The 24,079-nt window shown below is 52.5% G+C and overlaps 1 protein-coding gene across 3 annotated transcripts in view; it reads right to left on the bottom strand.

The window, feature by feature from the left end:
- TMCO4 (transmembrane and coiled-coil domains 4) overlaps window positions 1-24,079 on the bottom strand; it is an 85,478-nt gene that overhangs the window by 41,260 nt on the left and 20,139 nt on the right. For all 3 annotated transcript variants that reach the window (XM_059376457.1, XM_059376456.1, XM_059376458.1), the window contains 5 exons: window positions 12,241-12,373; window positions 5,525-5,622; window positions 5,096-5,239; window positions 4,325-4,444; window positions 239-403 (listed from right to left, as the gene is read on the bottom strand). In XM_059376457.1, coding sequence (XP_059232440.1) covers window positions 239-403; window positions 4,325-4,444; window positions 5,096-5,239; window positions 5,525-5,622; window positions 12,241-12,373 — 660 coding nt within the window. The remainder of the gene's footprint in view (window positions 1-238; window positions 404-4,324; window positions 4,445-5,095; window positions 5,240-5,524; window positions 5,623-12,240; window positions 12,374-24,079) is intronic.

Below are 24,079 nucleotides of genomic sequence, written 5' to 3' on the forward strand. Positions count from 1 at the left end.
TTGGAGTTGCTTGTTACGTGGCAATAGCTACCTTATATGCTGTGTGATGATGTGGTTGGCTGTTGGCCTGTCCCCTCCCCACAGAGACCACAAACTTCACAGACAGGAGTGCAGCCTCGACTTCTCTGTATTCCTAAAGCCTGGTACAGTGCCCGGCTCACTGGGAGCCTCAGGCGTACACAGATATGGCAGCAGTGGGCATGCAGCTGGCAGTGAGGTGGGGTGGGGGGGTGCTTACCAGACAACACCGTGTACTTCAGGGCCTCCTGGGCCACCATGTTGGCAAGACCGCTGAGGATGGTCTCCAGGGCATTGCCGAGCTCCATCAGGTATTTGGCCTCCCAGGCCAGGCAGTACTGCTCGCGGCTGTGGGCCAGGGCCGCCCACGGGGCACTGAAGGTGCCTAGGGGAGAATACAGGTAGGTGGGGTCTCTCCTGTCTGCGGCAGAGGGTGCCCCAGCCCAGCTTCCCAGACAAGCACGGGGGACCACGTGCCCTGGTGGATTGGGAGCGGTAGCTGTTCACGGAACAGACGGAGCACTAGGCAGAGCAGAGTGCCATGGCGGCAGTCAGCAGGCTGGGTTCGGGTCCCAATTCTGTGTTCATTAGTAGCGGGGTGACCCTGCACACGACTGTCCCACCCTGAGCTTTGCTGTGCTTATCTGCGCAGGGGGGAGATGAACATGGAGCTCCCTTTACAGGAGTCGTAGGAATGAAGTATTGGAAGTTGTGTGTGTGTGAAGTGCTACTCTTTCTCACCCTGCAGTCCTGGCATCAGGTGCTGAGGATAGATGATAGGAATGTGCACTGCACCAAGCAGCTGGCTCTGGGAATCAGTGGGAAGTCATTCTACAAACTCAGGCTGGGAGACGGTCTAGAAGTTTGGGGCAGAGGCACCTGAGCCCAGCTCTGCCCTGACCTCACTGGGTCACCCAAGGCCCTTGAGCTTCAGCATTCTCACTTAGGGACTAGAAATGGGGGATGAAGACATCATCACGACAGTGACCAACGTCAGACAGAAGTCCAACCCCGACTGTGTCATGTCCCTAGCATGATACCGAGGCCCTCAGTGAGCTGGCCCCCCCTCCTTCCCAGCCCCATCGCTCCCCAATTTCTCACTTATACTCTGCCCTCCCCCCCCAGAAACACACTGCATCTTCTCATAGCCTCTGAAACAGGCTTTGCTTCGTAGCTGAGGAAACTGAGGCATCTAGGCCTCCCTCGGCAGGGGCAGGGACGTACACATATCACAGTCACTATTCTGTGAGCACAACAAAAGGGCACAGCAGGACGCCGAGTCTGGACACCCCTCCCCAACCCCCCCCCAAGTGCCTTCCTGCCTGCTGGCGTCACAGTGCACAATCACATGGTCTGTTTGCCACGGACTAGACTCCCGAAGCCTGGGGATGGAACATATAATAAACACTCACGAAAATACGATCATGAGAGAATACGTGGCACCCCCTTCCCGAGGCTTCGGGTTCTGGACATCAGCTCCCTGCCTGACTCCAAGGCCCCATCCGTACTGGAGGGTGTCAGGCCGACATAAGCACCACCCTGGGGCCACCCTCCACCCCCTGCAGACACACGGCCATGGTTCCACAATAACTCAGGGTGGAGAGCAGGGGCTGGGGTGTGGGCAGAGAGTAAGGGTGAGGGTGTGTCCTGGCCGGGTAGCTCCCTGGTTACTTGGCTCAAGGCCAGGCATGCCCCCTCGGGTCCTACATCTGTAAGAGTGGAATGGTAACATCTGACTTCGGAGTGTCGTGGGGATCACGTGAGAGGTCACACGCACCACACTGTATAAACTGTAGAGCAGTGTATCACCCGAGGCCCTGAACAGGGGCCATCGAGCCAGACAGAGTGGTGGTGAGTCCTGCCCCAGTCCCTGGCTAGCCAGGGGACCCTGAGAAGCCCTTATGAACCTCAGTTTCCTTTTCTGTAAAATGGGGGTGACCAGGATGTCCACCTCCCTGGCCTGGAGCGAGGGACTCAGTAAGCAAGTCTCCTGAAATGCTTGGATTAGTGCCTGGTTAACGCAAAGCTGTTGTCATTATTGTGCACAATCCTGTTTAATTGGGGCGTGGGCTGCCGAGAATCCAACGGTTCCTATCACGCAGAGCAAGCGTGTGATGTCACAGCGGCTTCTCTCCCAGGAGAGACAGGAAGAGGTGCCGTATCTCCCTCCTGAACTTAATCTAGTTTGCTCCGTTTTTTATCTCCCCTGCCCTCCGCTTGCCCAGACGGCAGGCTGCACCAGCCTGCGGGAGGAGAACACTGAAGAGGGTTTTGGGTTTTGACCTGGGGCCGAGAGAGAGCAAATGAGGGTAAAACAAGGAGAAGGAATGTGCTTTCCCGAGTGGTCAGAATCGCAAATTCCTCAACTTAATGCTTGCTCTTGCTCCTTCCTTCCTGTGTCGGTCCTGCCTGCAGCGTGGTGGCGCGGAAAGGAGTGAAGAGACACCCACGAACTTTGGGTCAGGAGACACGGGTTCGAATCCTCCATCTCCCTGACCTCCCGCGACCCCTCTAGGCTTCCTCTTTTGCTAGATCAGGACAGAAACAGCCCCCACCTGGCGGGGGGGGGATGCGAGGATTGGGGGATACAACACATATTGAGTCCCCATTGTGTGGGTAAGATGCCTGACTTGGGGTAGCTATGCACTAAGTGCTCAGTCCACATTAGAGGCCTACTGTGTGGGGACGGGGACGGGTGATCCCACACCAATGAGGCTTGGGCACCTGGTCACGCCTCTGTACAAAGCCTGGACATTTTCTCACTTGCTTTCTTCTGTGTTGTTTAGAAGAGCTGTGCCTTCTACGCTCAGATCCCAGAGATCCGGAAATTCAGGAGGCTGTCAGCATGTGTCTGGCTGGGGTGTTCTGGATTCCCTGGCCCACCCTGCTTGCGCTCTCTCTCTCTCTCTCTCTCAGTGATGAACTGTTTGCTGAGCCTCACACCGGGCACTTGCAACAGGGAGCCAGGCAGTGGGTGGACCACGGTGTTAGTCCTTGATGCACCCCGGTTAGAACCCCCTCGAAACGCATGTTCAAAAGAGAGCCACAAAGGGGATGTGTGTTTGTGGAATGTCCATGAGAAACCGGGTGCCTTCCATGTGTTAGCTTGTTTAATTTAAACTTTGCAAGCATCTCGAAAGGCAGCAATCATTTGTTCTACTTTACAAATGAAGCACCTGAGGCACAGAGAGGTTAAGTAATTTGCTTGAGGTCACATGGTCAAGATGTACCGATCTCTCACCTACTTCAAGTCCTTTCAACTTTAAGCCACACACTGAAAGTCCTCTGGTCTCTCCCACTTTCTCTGAGGATAAATTCAAGCTCCCTGTCATACCTTACATGCTCTAGCATGATCTGACCCTGTCAACACCCCTGCCTTCTAGCCCCCCCATTCCAGCCATCCTGTGCTTCTTTTGCACCCCTGACCTTGGTACATGCTGCTTCTTTGCTTGGTTTATACTTCTTCCTCCTTCTTCACCCAGTTAACTCCCGGTCTTTAGCCTAAATGTTACTTTCTCCAGTAGAACCTCGTTCCCTCATTCCACAGAAACACTCTGTTGGTTCCTATACTGTGCCATCCATAAACCTTCCATGAAATTATTGCTCAATCGTCTGTCTTCTGTCTTGGACCACATGTCCCAGGGTTGCTGAGGCCATGATGGTGCTCTCACCATTGAGTTCCTAGGCTCAATGTCTGGCACGTGCTGTGTATGATACTCTAGGAACACTGCTCAGTGGCTAAATTAGTAGGTAAATGGGTGGGTGAATGAATGGTGAATGGAGGGAAGGGTAGATGGATGGTTGGGTGGAGACAGCGATGGAAGCATGCATCAATGAGTGAATGGGTGGGTGGCTGAATGGACAGGTAGTTGGATGACAGGTAATGGATGGATGGGTGCACAGATGAGTGAGTGGATAGATCAATGAATGGATAGGCGAGTGGGTGGATGGTGATAGATGGAAGGGCGGTTGGATGGGTGGGTGGGTGGGTAGATGGATAGTTGGATGGATGATGGATGACAGGTGTGGGGATGGACTGGTGGACAGGTGGAGGGCAGGGGGATGGATGGATGAGTGAATGAGTGGACAGACTGATGGAGAGATGAAGGGTGGATGGGTATGGGATGAAGTCATCTCACCTTCTTGAGCCTCAGTTTCCTCCTCTGCAAAACTGGGCCCCTCCCCCACCTCTCCAGAGGTACACATAGGCAAGAGCATAGGCCAGGATTTGGCCCACAACAGCAGTCCCAGCTCGGTCAACACTTGCCCCACCATCCCCCCATCTCTGCTCTGCCCCGGTCCTCACGGTATTTGCCGGATGCCAGCCATCCTGTGATGGCAATGGTGATGTGCAGCTGCCGGCCTTCCGTGAGAGGCAGAAACGTGAACTCTTCGATGGCCCCGACACGCTTCTTCATCTTGTATCCTAAAGACCCAGACACAAAAATGAGGGTGGAGATGACCAGGGACAACAGGAGTGTTGGTCAGAGTGACTCTCTGCGCTCACACACTCGCAGTGAGTGCCAACTGTGTGCCTTCTCCCTCAACAAAATGTCTCGTTTTTAAAGTCATTTAATTTAGGTGCCATTATTGTCCCCAGTTACAGCCAGGGCTAAGAGGCTTCTGAAGGCCTGCCAGCTCCCCGAGCAGAGCTCGGGTCGTAACTCACTACTTCATCCCGACTCCATTGGTTCTAGATCTTTTCTTCCCACGAACATCACGGGAGTAACACATTCCTCTCAAAAAAGTGGGTCAAAGTGACCACAATTCTCCATGTGGGGAGGGATGGATCCCATTTGGGGAGTGGAACAGGGATCTGTGTGTGGGACTGGGGTGCTGTTGGTCTATGATATAACCCCCCCCCAATTTACCAGTATCACCCCCCTCCCCAATAATACTAGTAAATGCAGGAAGCCTGCAGCCAGTTCCTGAAGGGCTGGGACCCAGCATGAAATAGAGCTGTGTTCTCCTCTGTCCCCTGGGGAGCCATGATGGGTGAGAATCTGGGCCTGTATGTGAGAGCCGGGACCCCTGGCGGAACATCCCCCGCTGGCCCCACATTCCTCTGTCACCTCACCTGTCAGGCCAGCTCCAGCCGCCCCGAACAGCGAGGTCATGACGGCGATGCCCGCCACCGAGCCCAGAGCCGCTGCCCCAGCACTGCCAATGATGGTGGCAGCGCCAGCGGCCACGAGAGGGGCAGCCAGACCCCCGGTCACGCCTGCGAGGAGAGCGGCCCATGGTAGGTAAAGGGGAGGAGATGCGGCCTACCCGGTTCTTCCCCCATTGGCCGCCCACCGCCTTCCATGGATGCTTCTAAGAACGTGAATGAACGTACTTCTGCACCTGGTGTGCGCCGCGGCCACCTCCCAGCTGACCCCCCTACCCTCTCCTCTCTAGCCTTGAGCCTGCTAGGATTCTATTCTGCTATGATTCTACACTGCTATTCTGCACTGCCTCAGCGCATGCGCGCCCCCCTACCCTGGCCAACCTGGGCGGGCCTTACCGATCACAGTCCCGCCCCCGACAGTTGCCAGGCCAATCAGGAGATAGCGCTTCCATTTCCTCCGGTTTTCTTTCTTCTTCCGGGATGCGTCGGCCGTTCTGTGGGGGGAAAGAGGTCGGTCTTTAGGGCCGGTGGTGCCTGGCACCCCCTGAGACCACCCTGCCTCATCGAGGCCCCAAACTAGGATCAAGGCCGGGGACGCTGCCATGCAGAGCGGGGTACCAAAGTCACCCTGGGCCCATCGATGGTTTTAAAAGGCTGGAAATTTTCTAAAACCCAGCTGGGAAAACCCAGTGTGTGGGATGTGCTACTTACCTAATGGGTCCGTCCTAACAGGGTTGCAATTTGAATAATAAAAAGACAAAAATAACAGTAATAATAGCAAAAGCAGCACAAGAAATATCTTGGAACAGATGGACCCAGACCAAGTACAAATACGATCACAGACTCCATCGCCCCTGTCTGCCCTTCCCTCCCCTGCTCCCTACCCTCTGAGCCCGTCTCCCGCTGGAAATGTCCGCCTTTGGAGACCTCGGCCTCGGGGCATAGCTGGAATCGGCCAGACCTGACCTTTAAAAGCTATAACATGGAGTAGAAGGGAAGCATTTGGGGTGAACGGGGTCAGGTGAAGCGGGGATGGCCGCGTGAGCACGTAGAGAGTCACCAAGCCCAGCCCCCGTGTCAGGTGGGCAGCCCCCGTGCTGTGGGGCCATCAGGAGCACGATGGGGGAGCCAGGGCAGGTCGGTCGGTGCAGTCCTTATGAGGGCGAACTCTGAGCTGAAGTTGGAGTTTGGACAACAACTCAGTGTGTAGCATGACAGCGAGACGATCAAGAGGGAGAATGGTTAATATTTACTGAGGAATTCCTTCTCGCCAGCCACGGTGCTTTGCACTTCACATGGCTTCTCTTACCTAGGAAGCAGTTTTATTATTGTGCCCAAATGACACAATGTCCAGTTGAGGGACAGCAGCAGCCCCCTCCTGAGGGCTGCGGGCGTGGAGGAAGAGAATGTCCGTCAAGCGTTTAGCACCACAGCACCCTGCAAGGGGTGACCAAAATGGTGGCTGTTATATCACGCGACTAGGCGGATTTCCCTGATCCTCTACTTCTTCTTCGGTAAAATGGGACTAACAACAGGTAGCAAGTCAGGTGGCAGGTTGTGAAGATGAAACGCATTCTTTCTTCACCCATCCAGCCAACAGCCTGTCACGGAGGGTAGGCTTCGTGCTGGTCATTCTGTATGTCGTGTATCTGTGAGCAGAACCACGTGGCCCTCGACCAAGACTTGTTTCTTGCCCATCTCGTTCCTCCTGAACCGCACGTTGTATCGAGAAGTAGCTCATCCATCGAAGAGGAGTGGGATTTGAGCGGAGCGTTCAGGAGCTGCGATGCCGTTTGGTTCTCTGCCGGCTTACTTCTATGAATTCTTTTTCTACACACCCCCCTCCCGGGTGTGGAGTATGGCCCTTTGCAGCTCCTTCACTGAAGGGAAGGGGAAACCCAACATCAACATCCCCACGCACGCCACAATTCATGCTAACGGACATGAGATGAGGCTGAACTGTGTGCATTGAGCCTAGAAGGCAGGATGGTGACAGGGCATGGGTTCTGACATCAGGACTGTGAACTTGACCTTGACCCCTGCTGTGTGGTACTGGAACACCATCCACCCGGTTTGGCTACCCCTCCCTGTACTAGTCCTCCCTGCACAAGCCTTACACACCCCTGCCCTTGGAAATGAGGGGCCCTAGGACCCACTGTCACCAAAGAAAGGTCAGTGGAAGGGGTGTGTGTCATTTCTGGAACAATCTTTAAGCGTCACTGCAGGGGTCTGATGAGTCTCCTGCTCTGCCACGAACCAGCAACATTCCAGATAGGGGTCACTCTGTCCCCCTGGGACCTGGGACCAAGACAGTGCAGTGAGGACTAAGGCCACCGCCAGTCTGCAACGGACACATCCTGTGAACAAGAAATGCACCTTCGTCGAGTAAACCACTGAGACTTGGAAGTCACCAAGTCCCTGCTGCAAAAGCCAGTCTATCCCGTTGCTTGAGCTCCTTGCTGTGACCAAGCAGTGAGGATCTGACCCATCTGACCTGCCTCACCCTCCAAGTTGGGATAATAATAGCACTTCCTCCCCGGGGGCGCCGTGAGAGCACAGGAGATAATTCACACGCCACTAGCGGCATACTGTGATCAGTCAGTATGTTTGCGGCTGTACGGGTCCTGTCGTTACTACGGTAACCCCCCTCCACTCGGGCTGCAGATAAGCTTTGGCCCTTGATCTCTAGCACCATTCTGGGTAAACAGGGAGGTTGGAAATGAGTTTCTCTGGGCAGAGTTCAAGGTCTGAGGAAAAGACTCGCGCCGCTGAGGACGTGTAACAGGAATGTACACTGCACCAAGCAGCAGACTCTGAGTCAGCGGCGTCCCATTTCACAGACTCAGGCTGGGAGACAGTGTGGGAATTGGGGGCAGAGGCATCCGAGCCCGGCTCCGCCGTGATCTCCTGCGTCACCCCGTGCTCCTGAAGTATCATTTTCTCACGTAGGGACTGGAAATGGGGGGATGAGGTCAGCTCCCACCACAGGGATAGATAGGATAACCCTGATCGTTGGCTTTCCTCCCTCCCAGCCTCCGTGTCTCCTCCCTCGGCCCTGAGTGACGATAGTGGCCCCCCCCCCAGCATGACACTGAGGCCCCCCAGTGGCCTGGCCCCTGCCTCCTTTCCAGCCATTATTTCCTCCCTCACAGTCTGCCCTTCAGAAACACTGCACTGCCCCCAGGCAGTGCCCCACTGCACTGCCCCACTGCCTGGGCCTTGGTCTCTGTGCTCCCACTGGACCTCAGCTGTCAAGGACCTTCTCACCTTCCTCTGGGCTGGCTACACATTCGTCATCGTTTAAGAGTCACCTCCTCCAGGAAGCCTGTGTGAGCCCCAGGGATGCCTAAATGCGGGACTCTGGGGCCCTTCACCTTCTGTCCTCAGCATGTAAGTCTGGACCACTGGTTTTCAAAGGGGGGGACTTTGTATTAACTGCATCACAAGCTCCCAGGGTAGCTGTTAAAATCACAGCTTCCTGGGCCAGAAGCCCTGGGCAAGGAATTGTGCCCATGGCAAGCCCTCCAGGGCCCCGCTGTTTCTTAAGCCGAACAACTGCCCAGACAAGACCTTTCCTGCTTTCTACCCTCAGCAGCTTGTCCTGGGCTTGGGACCTGGACGGTGCTCAGAAAACGTTCTTTGAGCAGAACCTAATCATTCCAACAAGGACTGGCCGTGGACATGTTTCTACAGTATCTACTTCCCCTCGCACTGCCCAGATCTGTAAAGCCAGTGGGGCATTTTGGCTAAATAAAATATTTAGCCACAGAATGGGCCAATCACCACCAAGAGTAAAACTTCTGAGATACTAGGATCTGTCTGGGATGTTGTAAAATTTTATAAATTTCTGCTTCTAGATTCTTCCTGCAGCGACATCTGTGCAACCATGATAGGAAATAATCTTCCCTTTTAGCGGAGTTTATGCAGAGTAGGGGGGAGCTTATACCCTTAAGGGAATAAAATACATAAACAGTAAATATGGTTCTTGAAGCTGTTTTACTTCAATGTATGAATCCTAGTGTATCGAATCCATGTCACAAAGATTAGATGGGTGATATACTCTAATTGCTAGTGTTATTATTTAAATGTTTATAAAAATTTGCTGAACCACAGAGAATACAACATTCCCCTCCCCGCCAAGTTATTTAGCTAAGGACCTCTCTCTCAGTGTTAACCCAAACTGATTGCCTTACTTTTATTTAAGTACTCGAACGTTCTTAATAACTGTTTTGTACATGAAACGAAGCGCTTTGCCAAAAATCATTAACTAACACAGCATTTTACTCCTGCGATTAATTCCATTGTCTGGCTGAATTTCAACATCTGAAGCACCGCAGGAGAGGCTGGCTGGGAGACAGGGCTATAATGCTTCCCATATTTGGAAGTGGGAATTCAGAGCACGATGCTAAAACCGAATGGAGCCCTGTTCCCATCACTGGTCAGATACCACAGCAATCTCTGCCATCATCCAGTCCTGGTCACACTCGTGTTCTGGGATGCCAGAAATGACCTTGAGTTGGCGTTCCCTGTCAGCCTTCCAAGAACAGAGGCCGAAGCCACGGATACATAGTGAAGAGAAAGACACCTACGTTGCCCGTGTCACGGATCCACAAATAAACGTCACCCCTGCCACCACATCTCCCATGAGAGGGTGTTTCTTATCCTCATCATCAAGGGAGAGCATATTTCTGGGAGTTCACACTTCTTAAATAAAAGTGCAGAAAGCCCCATTAAGAATGATCTTTACTGGGGCACCAGGATAGCTCAGTCAGTGAAACTTCTGACTCTTGATTTCGGCTCAGGTCTTGATCTCAGGGTCGTGAGTTCAAGCCCCGTGCTGGGCTCAACACAGGGCATGGCAGTTGCTTAAAAAAAAGAAGTATCTTTACTGCTTTCTTCAGAATTAAGGAAGGAACCAGGGCGTGTCCACTGTGCCCTGAGGGAGGCACTGAGTGCCATGTTCAGATGGGTGCGTTGGTTGAAACTGGTGGTGCCACTGGCCAGCGGTGTGACCTTGGCCGAGGCACGTCACCCCTCTGACCTTCTGTTTCTTCCTCTGCAGAACCGTGAAGGGACTGTCTGAGAAGGCATCTTCCGAGCGCTCAGGGACAGCTATGGGTTGACCGTGTCATTCTGATATCATCAGTGTCAAGCGCCAGTAGGACATTCACTAACATTTATGGGCACCTACTAGGTGCTAGGTGCTGGGCCAAGCTTCTGACCAGCATCCATTCATTTAATCCTCCCAATAGCCCTGGTTTGGAGATACTACCATCATCCCGCTGTTGGAGGTAAAGGAGCGAAGGCACAGGGAAGTAAAGTCACTGAACACACAGGAGAAGCTCGCATGGCCTCCAGGCTTGGGGGTGGGAGTCGGGCGGGCAGATCCAAGAACAGATATATCCTACGTGTCATCCTCTGAACCCCAGCTGCAAAGGATCGCCTCAGGGTGTTGAGTGATCAGCTCACCTTGCAGAAACACAAACCGTGGAACTAAAAGAAATTCAATCCTCTACTTGTGTAGGTGAAAAAAACTGCTGTGGTTGCCCAGGAGGGAAAGCAACGTGTCCAGGGCCACACAGACATTCAGTAGCAGAATTACACTGAGAACTAGGTCTCCTGGCCTAATGGTCTCTAGGCCTCCCCTGGGTCTCAGATCCTTCCAGAGGGCACAGGAAGAACCCGATAGGTCTCCAGAGTCTCTAAAGCGGAATCTAAAAATTACACACGTGGAATATTTTTCTGGGGAAAGGGCCTGTATGTAGGAATGTCAACAATGATGATTGTACTACGGCAAATAATGTTTTATTCAGCCAGTGACTCTGCAAGGTTTGCTCAAAGCACTTCACATGTACGAACTCATCTGAGCCCTCCCAGGGACCCTAGGAGGAGGGTGCTGTTTTTGTCCCATTTTGCAGATGAGGAAAATGGAAGCCTGGGGGGGTTAAATAGAACTTTTTTTTGCATCCTCCCTGACCTGGCATTATGAGTATCAGCAGAACATATTTTTTTCTTCTGATACTAAGATTTCCAAACAAACAGCTAGGATTGTCCTTCATTTCCAAGCGTACACATATGCGTGTGTGTGTCTGTGTGCGACAAGGCTCAGGGCCGAGCTCCTGATTATGGTCATGGGCCTGGATCTAGGGGTGTCTTCACTGACACAGCTCTGGGAATCAACACAAGCCTGTTTTCGTGCTATTTCAACTGATCCAGGTGCTTCCTTTCTCCAGGAAACAGCCCCTTCCTTTGCCCTGCTAACCGGGACAGGAGGGCAGCAACCGTTTGAAGCCAGCTTCAAAGCTACATTCCCAGCTGGGTGGAACTGGCACAAACTGGCTACTCTGAGAGAGCCATTGGGCAGGACAAAGAGGACGCTGGGAGACGTGCCTGGTGCGGAGAGCCTGCGATTAGGCTGTGACCGGGACTGACTGATTGCTCTGGTATCAGAACCCGTGTAAGGTGTTCTGGGGCTCTAGCCACGTGACCAGGATAATTTCCCTCTGTACACAATTGACCCTGCAGAGAGAGCAAAGCCGCTCCGCAGCTGGGAGGGACGGGGGCCTGCGGGAGAAAGGAGGGACTCCTGTGTTCTGCGCACCTGCTGCGGCCCGGCCCCGGGCCCAGCCCTCTACCCCACTGCATTCGTTTTTCACAGTGCCCCCGGGAAGACTATCCTTATTCCCATGTAACAGATAAGAATATTGTAGTTTAGGGAAGGGGGGGCCCTGTCCAAGGTCAACAAGTAGATGGTTGTCACAGATAGGATTTTGATCCAGGCCACTCTGGCCCACAGACAAAGGGTCACAAGAACAGAGCTGGGTGTCAGGGTCACGGACTGCTCCAGTCACAGACCCATGCCCCACCCCCCGGCCATAATCCATTCAATCCCCACTTGTACAACCGAGGATTGGCACCTAGAGAGGGGAAGTGACTTGCTAGGACCAGGCCACCCAGAGAGGCAGGGCCGCACTGGGACTCTCGGGCCGGTGCCTCTCCCATCTCCCTGCATCAGCTGTTACCGAGGGGAGCACGTGTTAGCGGGACAGGGCACTCAAGTGGAAATCCTCTATTCCTGGCAGGCAGGGCTGGGGTCACAGGGCTCCCCTTACTCAGACTCCTCCTCTTTGGTTTCCTTCAGGCTCTCAAGGAATGTCTCTTCAAGGAGATCCAGCTCCCCCAAGGGCACTCGGAAGACGGAGGTCATGTGGCAAATGAGGACTCGGGCCCGCGCATCATAGCGCCCTGGGAAGAGAGAAACAAGAACAGAGAATCAGTTTAGCTTTTAAAGAGCCGTGCAAGCCATACAGCCCCAGGCCTGGAAACGGCCTCCATGCACCGCCCCACGGAGGCGGTCAGCTAACCCGTGGGCCAGCCTCCTGGGTGGGATACCGTGTAGCACTGAAAACCACTGATCGGAGACAAGGTGGTATTTTCATGAGAAGAGCAAAGATCAACTTTTTTAACCCCAACGGTTTTAAGGAGGTGTTGAAAACAGGTGTGTGCTTGAGGACCTCCCTGGTGGGAAGTGCATATTGATTTAATCACCCGGAGGGCCATTTGATAGTATGGACCAAAACCTGAGAACACCCTGTATCCCCCAAATCATAGAGTCACAAAGCAGAACAGTGACTGAGGGCTGGGGAAGGGGTAAGGAGGGATTCAGTGTTTAGGGGGACAGAGTTTCAGTTTTGCAGGATGAAAAGAGCTCTGTAGGGGTGCCTGGGGGGGGGGGCTCAGTCGGTGGAGCGGCTGACTCTGGGTTTCCGCTCAGGTCACCGTCTTGGGGTTGTGGGGTCGAGCCCTGTGTGTGTGGGGGGGGTCCGCACTCAGCAGGAAGTCAGCTTGAGATCCTCTTTCTCCCCTCCGCCCCTCCCCCTGCTCATGCTCGCTCTTTCTCTAAAATACATAAATAAATCTTAAAAAAAAAAAAAAGAAAGAAAACAAAAGAGCTCTGGAGATGGACAGTGGTGGTGGCAGACACAGTGAATGTGCTTAATGCTGCTGAACGGTACACGTAAAAATGTGTATTTTACCCCAATGTAAAAAGGAGGGGGGAAAGATGTGCATCCCCGCTGGCCCCAGAATTCCATTTCTGAAATGCTAATCTTGAGAAAACAATCCTGGATGTGAGAACTAGGAAGTAAAGGCCTTGTGGAAATGAGAGCATTCTGGAGATTTCTAACACCAGGGTTCCGTTCCATAAACGACAGCACATCCGCCCCACAGAGAAGAAGCCGTAAAAAAAAAAAAAAAAAAAGAGATTCTTAAGAAGTTTGTAAATCTGAAAAAGATGTTTAGGTAATGGAACAAAATTTTTAAAATGGATGGATTTACTTAGGAATAGGGTCCTGACTAAGGGGGAAAAAGCCCACTGCTGAGGAAAAAGGGAGAAGAAGACGTCAAATTGGATTTTCTCTTCTTCGCTCATTCTCCTCCTCTACCCCGCACACCCCAAGTCCCCGAGACCATAGTTTATCTAAAAACATCTCTACTGGGGGAGGGCAGGAATCTCCCTTGCAACTCTGTCCCTGCTCCCCAACCCTCTGCTGGGAGGCCAGCCTCTCTGACTGGGACCAGTCCCGGCGGGGGTTGCGGGGTGGGGGGGAGGTCCCGGTTCTCTGTCGAGAAGCCATGCGCCCCGCCATCTGGTGGGCACAGCTGGGTGGCGAGGCCCCTCGGGGTGTAGCATGTCAGCACCTCAAGCCCCCAAACCTCCACCAGTCTCCAGTCACTCGCTGACACTGGGGCTCCCCTCTGCCTCACTCATGTGGCTCCAAACTCTGGTGGGACAGGACGGGTGTTATTTGGACCCCGTTATCTGGACGCCCCCAAACAGTCTGGTCCCATAGTGTGGAAGTCTGTCTCTGCAGGTGACAGCCAGGTTTGAAGACCACTGGTCTGGGGGCTGAGTGTAGGAGGAACAGAGCTGCTGTCACTCCTGACCCGGCTCTCGGTTTCCCTCCTTGGTTTCCGCGCAGCCCAGAAACATCTCCAGGCCTGGGCTCCTGGCACTCTGCTTTCTTCTTTCTTTGGCAATAATGTAGAAACGTCATGATCAGAACCACATCCAACCCCTACCATGACCTACGAGGCCCCTCGTCAAAGTCCCTGACCTCGGGGCGCCTGGGTGGCTCAGTGGATTAAGCCGCTGCCTTCGGCTCAGGTCATGATCTCAGGGTCCTGGGATAGAGTCCCGCATCGGGCTCTCTGCTCAGCAAGGAGCCTGCTTCCCTCTCTCTCTCTGCCTGCCTCTCCGTCTACTTGTGATTTCTCTCTGTCAAATAAATAAATAAAATCTTAAAAAAAAAAAAGTCCTGACCTCGACTTCTAGAACATTCCTGCTTCAAGGGCCTTTGCACTTGTCGGTCCACCACCTAAAAGGCTAATTCCTGAGATCTACATGTAGGCCTTCTCCTCCTCATTCAGGTCTCTGTTCAAAGTCTCCTGTCCAGAGAGGCCTTCCTGACCGGCCGCCCATCGCTCTTTATCTCTTGTCCCTGGCTTTTTCCTCCTCACAGAGCTCACTATCTCTGATATATTCATTTACTTTTGTTTGTCTCTCCTCCTGAAATATAAACTTTGTAAAACCAACCTTATAAGAGTAATCTTTGCTCTATCTTTAGTTCTCCGAACAGCGCTTGCCACAAAGAACAAATGTTCAATGAATAATTTGACGGACCTGGGAGGGATTTGTGTGTCTAACCCTCAGCAAACAGCTCATCCTTGCTTGGGTGGAAAATGGAAATGGTGAGTCACTTCACAAAGGTTTGAGGAGAGGACTTCCAGTCCACGAGAGGCCCCTAATGAACATTACGGAATTAGACTCCTCCGCTGGGCGCCCGCGATGTGGGTAAGTATATTATACTAAAGTATTACTAAATTATACTACAGTAGTAGTGGCTAGCTTCACCACGCATGGCCCTCCGAAGTCCTGGAGTCTGAGGTTTCAGCTTCTGCAGAATAAACCAGTCCCTTCCTAGCACTAGGGCACTCTGCGAGCCACAAACTGGCAGCGTTTGCCTCACTGTCCTTGACCACAACTGCCTACGTGCTGCGGAATAGGCATGTCGTGTCCTGGGGTTCCTGGGTCACTTACACACCCCACTATCACAGACTCTTGCATCCAGGTGATAGTTAAGCTGTGGAAAGTAAGCCAGCCTCCGCCATGGTGATTCATTGGTGGCAATGATAATTAGCTGTGAATTCATACTACACTGCATAAGGCTGCAGTGATTGAGTTAGCTTCTGGAATATGGGTTGCCAGCAGGACTCGTGATTAGCTCCCTGAGTATACTGGGGCATGGGGCTTGGGAATGTCAGCCCTGTGTAAAGGTCACTGGCAGCCAGGCTGGTGGACTTGGAGGTGAGGTCCCACATAAGGCAAACGGTAGCTGGTGGGGGAGGGGCATGAATCCGAGGTGACCCTGACACTGGAGTTTTCTGGTTCCGGCTCTACTGCCAACTTGCCAGTTGGCCGACTCGCTCCTCAAACACCCGACTCTCCTGTTGTGGAGCTCAGGTCAAAAGCCTGGGCATTGCCCTGGTTTTTCTGGTCGCCCTACCCTGACATCCCATCCACCAGCTAATGCTGTCAGCTCCACCTTCAAAATATATCCTGAGTCGGACCCTGGCACTCCGCTACCACTGGCCACCGTGGCCACTGGGACCACCTTTCCTCTTCAGCCACTGGCCATTACTCTGGTTCTCATCTTTCATGCTTGCCAGCGCTCTATCTGCCGCAGAGCAGCCAGAGGGGCAGAGTCATACGGCTGATTGTGCTCTTTCCCCAACTAAAAACTCTCCCAAGGCACTCAGAATAAAATCCACATTTCTTCCCAGGGTCCATAAGGCTGGACATTACCTGGCTTCTTCCCACCACCCTCTCCCACACCATTTTCCACTGATCCCTGTTTCATGCACCAGTATCTGGCCCACCAAGAAGCCAAGCTCTTTTTCCCACCCCAGGGCCTTTGCACTTGCTATTCTAATGGGAAGGCTCCTCTCCCAGAGCTCTGCCTGGCTGGTCCCTTCTCATCAGTCAGGTCAAAAATATTCTCTCCTAGGGCACCCAGGTGGCTCACTGGGTTAAAGCCTCTGCCTTCGGCTCAGGTCATGATCCCAGGGTCCTGGGATCAAGCCCCACATCAGGCTCTCTGCTTGGCATGGAGCCTGCTTCCTCCTCTCTCTGTCTCTCTGCCTATTTGTGATCTCTGTCAAATAAATAAATAAAATCTTAAAAAAAAATACAAATTAAAAAAAAAAATTCTCTCCTTACAGAAGCCAGCAGCCTCTAAAGTCAAGCAGCCCACCGCTGGCCAGACCTTCCCTGTCCCTCGTTCCTATCACTGTTGCATCTGTGGATAACTTGACTATCTGGTTCTTCCCACCAGACTGTCAGTCCCACAGGGGCAGAAACTTTTGCTTTGTTCCTTGTTGTCCCCCAGTGCCCAGAGCGATGCCCAGCAATTTGTAAGATGTGTTGGCTCTTTAACTAACTGAAGCTTTCCCTTGTCTGCAGGGTTCTCTGATGTGCCCACCTGTTTCTGCATCCCGCCTCCAGCTGAGACTTTTTCTCTCTTTCCAGTGCCCTCTGAACTCTGCATCCCCAGGGGACAACGGAGACAGTGCGTTTGCTGGGTAAGGCCTCTCTCCTCCTCTGGGTAGGATCATCTCTTACAGTGACGAGTTACTCTTAAATGTCAAAGTCTTGACAATGCCTCAAATACTCTCTCGGAGCTGCTCATCACTCAGATCCTTTCTCAAATGTCACCTCCTCTGAGAAGTCCTCCCTGACTCCACTCCATTGCTTTCTATTCCTTTATCAAAAGGTATTTTCTTATCACCTTTTAAAACTTGATTTTTAGGGCGCCTGGTGGCTCAGTGGGTTAAAGCCTCTGCCTTCGGCTCAGCTCATGATCCCAGGGTCCTGGGATCGAGCCCCACATCGGGCTCTCTGCTCAGTGGGGAGTCTGCTTCCTCCTCTCTCTCTGCCTGCCTCTCTGCCTACTTGTGTTCTCTGTTTGTCAAATAAATAAATAAAATCTTAAAAAAAAAAAAACTTGATTTTTACATTGGCCGACTTATTTATGATGTTTCCCCCTCCGGAATAGAAGCTCCAAAATCACCATACATTCCTAGCATCCAGGCCTGTGCCCAAAGCAAAGCAGATGTGTAATTATCATTGTAAGAGCAAAGAATGGGCAATTTGTAGGAATGAATGAATGAACGTATCTCTGTTGGGAGAGGTCCAAAATAGGGGAGAATAATTATGCTGGATAAGATTTGTATCTCCTTCCAGCAGAAACACCCTATGATTAATACTCATGAATACTGGAAGCTTCCTTTATGCACTGCTTCCTCGAAACCAGACTTGGGACTACCCTCTGCACGTACTGATTCCCTGAATTCTCACAGTCACCCAAGCAGGCGGCTGTGGTAGTATCTCCATCTAATCCAAAGAGGCACGGAGACTGAGACAACTGGGTCACTTGTCCTGGGTCACCCAGCTGGTGGGTGGGAAAGCGGAGGGTCTGACCGCAGACGCTGTGCCCTTGGCCCCACCCAGGACACAGGAACCATGGCTGAGGCAGCAAATCACTGTCTTTACACATTTCTCAGGCCCATATATTGCTTTTGGCTTCTGCTCCTCCCTCCTGGCCTCCCCTTGAGTCTGGATCAGGCCTTGATCTTGCCTGAAGTGGGCAGTGGGCAGGTAAGACAGCCCCCATTGCTCCTGAGGGCTGCTCAGGTCCCAGTCCAGCTGGAAACCCACCCAAAGGACCAAGGCCAGGGAAACTGGTCTCCCGAGGTCCCTTCCAACTCAGAGATCTAAGGGTCAGTCTCAGGGTGCCTGTTCCCCATCCCACCTCCCAGGAGGCAACTTCAAAAGTCCAAGGTTAGCTGGACTTGAAACAGCTCCACAGCAGCCTCTGCCCTATCTTTCATCAACCTCAGGAGACCAGAGTCTGCAAGTCACTGAGGACGTGAATCCAGATAATGCCATGTGGGGTTGAGACCCACAATGGAGGTCATAGGGCGGCTCGTGAAAATTCAGATTCCCCGGCCCCATACTCAGGTCTGGCACGGGGCTCGGGAATGTGTACTTTTCTCAAGCTCCCCACGTGATTCTGAAGCAGGGGGTCCCTACTCTGAGCAACACAGTGGTGGGTGAGCAGGTTAGCACTTCCTGGTCTGAGAAGGTCTGGGCACCCTCATGCCTGGAGGCAGGGGCGTGATCGAGATCCCCTGTGCTACCTGGTCCATGGCGTGGTCCAAACCGTGGTCCAAACCATGGTCCATGGCGCTCCTACTAAGTGCCGAGCACCCCCTGAGGAGCTGGCCCGTGTGGTCGAATGCCCATCCTCCCCACGGTCTTGGGAGTTTAGTATGACAATGCTCAGCTTTGCGCAAGAGGAAAAACAGGTGCAGAGAGACCTTCTAAGTCACTGAGCTGAGAGAGAGGCAGAGCTCAGATAACAAGCAGGATTACTGGGTGCCAATGCCTCTGTCCAGTCCAGTGTAGCTGTCTCTCAAAGGCAAATAGTATCCTCTCAAGTGAGTTTGGGGGCTCCAGGATGATCCCATGTGGTCAGCGGTGCATCTTTTCTGTGTTCAGGGATATGTGGTGTGCACACACAATCCCAGGCCCAGCCCCAGCCCAAATAACAGGTCACCCTGTTCTTAGGAAACTCTTTGTGGTTGTTGGTGGTGGTGGTGATGGGGGAACCGAGGGAGCTCCTCTGCTCAGCCACCAGGGGGCAGGAGTGCACCAGCCCCGCACAACTAGCGAGTGGCCCCGGTGCCCACTCCAGACCTACAACCACGCGCTGCAGAAGCCCTTGGTGTCCAACCCGTTCCTCTGACTTAGGAAGAACAAGGGCGTGTCCGAAATCACCCAGTATGTTCACGACAAAGCGGGGGCCAGAACCCACACTTCTGGGCCCTCCTCCCCACCAGTATCTCCCAACAGAGAAGCTATGGCTCCAGTACTTCACTGTCCAGGGCTGTCCCATGCATCAGAGGACATGTGCCCCCCCCCAGGTGTTGTGATAACAACTCCACTCTCCCCACATTTTCAAACACTCCCCCGTCCCCGGAAGGAGGTGGTATGACCTTCACTGCAAGGCGCTGAACAAGCCTCTGGGCTCAGTATGGCTCCATCTCTTAAGTACAACATCGGCAAGGCAGGCCCAGGGCTGACCTTGTACTTTCTGCAGAGCAGCAGGATCCCAGACCTTTGAAGAGATCATGGTCACTGCCTTCCCTTTGGGGACTGCCCTCCAGGCCAAAGAAAGGGAGCCCAGAGGCAGAAGCCTCACCTTTGTTGTCACACAGATTGGGTCTGAATTCTCAGCTGCCTAGCTGAAAACTTCAGGCAAGTTTCTTGACCTCTCTGAGCCGCAGTTTCTTTGTCTGTACGACGGAGACAAGAATACCCTTTTAGGGACGCCTGGGTGGCTCAGTTGGTTAAGCCGCTGCCTTCGGCTCAGGTCATGATCCCAGCGTCCTGGGATCGAGTCCCGCGTCGGGCTCCTTGCTCGGCAGGGAGCCTGCTTCTCCCTCTGCCTCTGCCTGCCATTCTGTCTGCCTGTGCTCTCTCTCTCTCTCTCTGATAAATAAATAAAAAAATCTTAAAAAAAAATAAAAAAGAATACCCTTTTAATCTGGCTTTTGTTGAGATGAAACAGGAGGATGCCCACGAAGAGCCTGGCCAACCTGCAGGATGCACTCCCCCTTCAGTAAAGGGTGGCTCGTCCTGCTCTTTTCCTGGATTCTGACACCTCCTCGATCCTTATGCTAAGACCCTGGCTAAGAAGCCGGCAGCTGGTACCGCCCTGCTGGTATCCCGCAGGCCAGGGATTTTACTTCTCCCCCTAGGGTGTGAGAACACCCTTCTCAGGTTGTAGTCATGCAACTGTCACCCAGCCTGCTCTACCAGCACCCCTCAGTTGACCCACTTCAAGAAAATTTTAAAAACCTCTCCCTGTTTTCACTCTCAGTGAACCTTTTTGCATACAAGGAATCTATGCCTTACTCTGATCCTATTCTGCTCTGCCCAGCACTTGGCACTGGCTTTAAGCTTTTACTTCTGCCTAGGGTCCTCACTTTGCGTGGCGGAACATAACTCGGGGAACAGGGCTCTGAGGATGGATCCCCTCATGGGAGGATCTGAACTCAGATTGTTTTTTCCCATGGCTTATTAGAGGGGGACGGTTAAGGGCAGGAGGCTGGTGACAAGGTTCCTTGAGGACTAGTGGTCATAGGTGTAGAGGGGTCACTTCCGAGACTCTCCTTCAGCTGCACCTTTTCGCTCTTCCGCTCCTGCCACCTGGGGCCCCCCACTCTTTGTTCTGACCTTGTCAAATCTCCTTAAAAAGTCAGCTGTAAGGTGGAGGTCTTTTATTACTTTCTATCCGCTTGAGAAGCATAGGGGTAGTTAAGAGAAGATTCTGGAACCACGCCTGTATTTGCATCCTGGGCCCATCACTTTGTAGCTGTGTGACCTTGGGCACGTCATTTCCCTCTCTGTGCTACAGTTTCTTCTTTTGTAAAATGGAAACAGTAATGGCATCTGCGTACTAGGGTCACAGCGGGGGTTAAATGAATGAGCATAAAGCGCTTGGCTCGGGGCCTGCCCATAGTGGGCCTTCCATAGTATCAGCTGTGATGAGAATTACTCCCGGGGCCAGACAAGATCTGGTGCCCAGAGTGGGTGCTTGGTTCTTGCTGATGGATGAACCAGTCAGTTCTGATACTGGTAACAGACTGTATGAGTTTCAGTGATGCTGACAGAAAACCCAGTGTACACAATTTGACCATATCAAAACACCAATATCTCAAACTTTTCTGATTCACCAGGGAGGTAGGGTTTGCAATTCAGTAATAAAGACCAGGTCACAAAGCAGAGTCAAGTATGCGGTAAGACAGTTGTCCCAGGTGGCAGGTACTTCCTTTGGGTCCGTGGCCTGGAGTCAATGTTATCTTTGGATTCAGAGTCCAGAGGGCGAACCCCGTGATTCGGGGCACCTGGGCACCTGGGCAGAGCTCACAGTGACATTCACTTTGCCTTAAATGGAATTTTGAAACTTACTTTGAAAGGAAACCCTGGGCTACTTATTTAACCTCCTGAGCCTGACTTCCTCCCCCGTCCATGGGGGTAAAACTACCTCCCTTTGCAGTTGGCCTGAGGATTATACACCAAACAGCAATCTACAATCTACATGTAAGACATAGGAAGGCAAGTAGAATACCTTACAAAATTTACCAACTACAAATAAACTGGCCCCACATGACATGGACAGATGTTGGGTCCTAGAGCAGTGGTTCTCGGCCAGGGACATTTTTGCTCCCCAGATGACATTTATGGAGACATTGTTGGCTGTCACAGCTCAGGAAGTGGTACTGATGAGTACCAGGTCAGGATACCACTAGACATCTTACAACACACAGATGGCCCCACCACACAGAAAGATCCAAGTCCAAATGCCAAGAGTGATGAGCCCGAGGAACCTGGTTTAGAATTACTGGTTTAGATTCTGTTTAACCTTCAGCGAGTAAGAGAATTACTTGTGGGTTGTGTGGGAAAAGAGTTTGGTGGTTGTTACTGGATGAGACCATGGTTATCACCCACAAAAGTCCACCCAGCTGCCGAGATGGCACCGTCTGGTGACTGAGATCCCAACAGTGTTGGTTAAGTTCAACCTTCCAGGAAGTTCTGAGAAATCCAGCCTTTCGTATTGATTTCCTGGGTTGATTCCGTGACTAATCACCCTATCTCACACTCACAAAGAAACCTAGCTGCCTGGAAGGCCTCCTCCTATCCTATCAGTCTCTGTAGAAGATGGTTTAACCCTCAAGTACCTAACCCTTCTAATACCTAAATGCATTCTCTAAAAAACAGCCATCCGTCTATCTTTCCATTCATTGATCCATCCTTCCATCCATCCATCCATCCATCCATCCATCCATCCATCCATCCTTCCACCTATCCTTCCTTCCTTCAACCCATCTATTCACCCATCTGTCCATCCATCCATCCCTCTATCTCTCTATCTATCCATTCTCCCATCTAGCCATCCAATAATTACTAAATGCCCACCATGTGCCTATCGTGTGGTAGATGTTGGGGTGCAATGGTGAACAGGCCAGACCAGGGCCCTGCCCTCATGCAATTTATGGGGGAAGCACCTGAACAAATGGGCCAACTATGACACTGACCTTCTAAGATTCTTAACCATGCTCTTAGAACCAAAGTCAGGGGGGCGCCTGGGTGGCTCAGTGGGTTAAAGCCTCTGCCTTCGGCTCAAATCATGGGATCGAGCCCTGCATCGGGCTCTCTGCTCAGCAGGGAGCCTGGTTCCCCCTCTCTCTCTGCCTGACTCTCTGCCTACTTGTGATCTCTCTGTCAAATAAATAAAGAAAGTCTTTAAAAAAAAAAAAAAGAACCAAAGCCAGTTTCTTTTTTGTTTTGTTTTTTTAAGGAGTATCTGTCTGTGCCTTTATTTGCATATGATGCTGCAGTTCAGAGAGGTTAAGTGACTTGATCAAGGTCACACCATGAGATAGGATGAGTATCCAGGTTTCCTGACTCTCAGGGCTTTGTCACTTTACCTCTAACCATCAACCCCTGTGAGCAGCACTCACGGCCCGCTGTCTGGGGCACTCTGCATGGTACACCTCATTTAATCCCCACCACTGCCCTCTAAGGTAAAGATTACTGTTATTCCCTTTTGACATGTGAGGAACTGAGGCACAGAACAATTCATAAACTTGCCAAAGTGGAGCTTGAATTTTAACACTCAAACAGGCTAACTCCCCAAATGCCGCCACTTCTTTATTCATGAATATGGATAAAGATTTTCGGATACAACAAGGACTGGCCAGCCAGGCCCACCTCTGGGCCTCATTTTCCCATCTACGCACTGAGAGGATGGGCCAGAAGATTTGCGGATCCGTCCACCCCTGACCTCTGTAGACCTTCGGAGCCCTAGTCCCTGCCCCTTTGGGGTCCCCATGTGCTGTGCACTGTCAGAGCTGCAGAGACCTGGGGAGGCTATCAGATAATAATGGTTTCAATGCCGCTCAAAGAATGCCCCTGGGAGGGCATGAAGTACCAGGTGGTGACACGAGACACACCATTTTAAACCCACTCCAGTTGTTCTGTGAGACCCAGGCCAAGGTCACCCACAGCAGAGCGGGCTAGGTTGTGTCCTAGTTCCTCAAAGGGGGCTCAGGAGGATTTGTGGTTTGCGGGTTGGGGGCAGGAAGAAAGGTAAGATGAATATGAGTCTCTAGGTAAGGAAAGGGAGAAACTGAGGCAGAGGCAGGAGCCCTGGGACACCTGCTCCTCCTACCCGGTGATAAGGCAATGGGGCAAAGTGCTGGCCCCAGAGGCCAGAGACCCAGTTCTAACTCCCAGTCTGCTTCTAGCACTGTGTGTCTTGGGGAAAGCCCCTTCCCCTCTCTGGGCCTTCATCTCTCCACCTGGAAAACTGACAGGCTCATCCAGGATGCCCTTGAGACCACGCGCTCAGGCCTATACCCTCAACTGCCCCTTGGGGGGGCTCAGTGGGCTCCATGCCCGCGCGGCCCTCAGCCACGGGCCAGGCCCACAGCGAGCGCTCAGCAGCAGATGGCATCGTTGTTACAGGCATTATAACAAGAGCGTGTCTGTGCTCTCTCCTGGCGTCTCCCTCTGTACGGACTCAACTCCTGACTCTATGAGGGTCCAGGCGCATCAGACATGATGATTCCTTCCTTAATTCTGGTTAAAAACAGAAAAAAGTAATATAATTGGGCCACGCTCTCAGACGGTCTCTGCCACGTCCTGGGGCAAGCCTCATCAGCCAACGGGAGTATTACTAAATGCCGTGCCGGCCCGAGCGCAGGGGCTCAGCGGATCATCCTTGCGGTCACATGCAGCTGTGAGACGGGCAGTGAAGATCGTTC

Source organism: Mustela nigripes, chromosome 14 (genome assembly GCF_022355385.1).
Source record: "Mustela nigripes isolate SB6536 chromosome 14, MUSNIG.SB6536, whole genome shotgun sequence".
NCBI lineage: Eukaryota > Metazoa > Chordata > Mammalia > Carnivora > Mustelidae > Mustela > Mustela nigripes.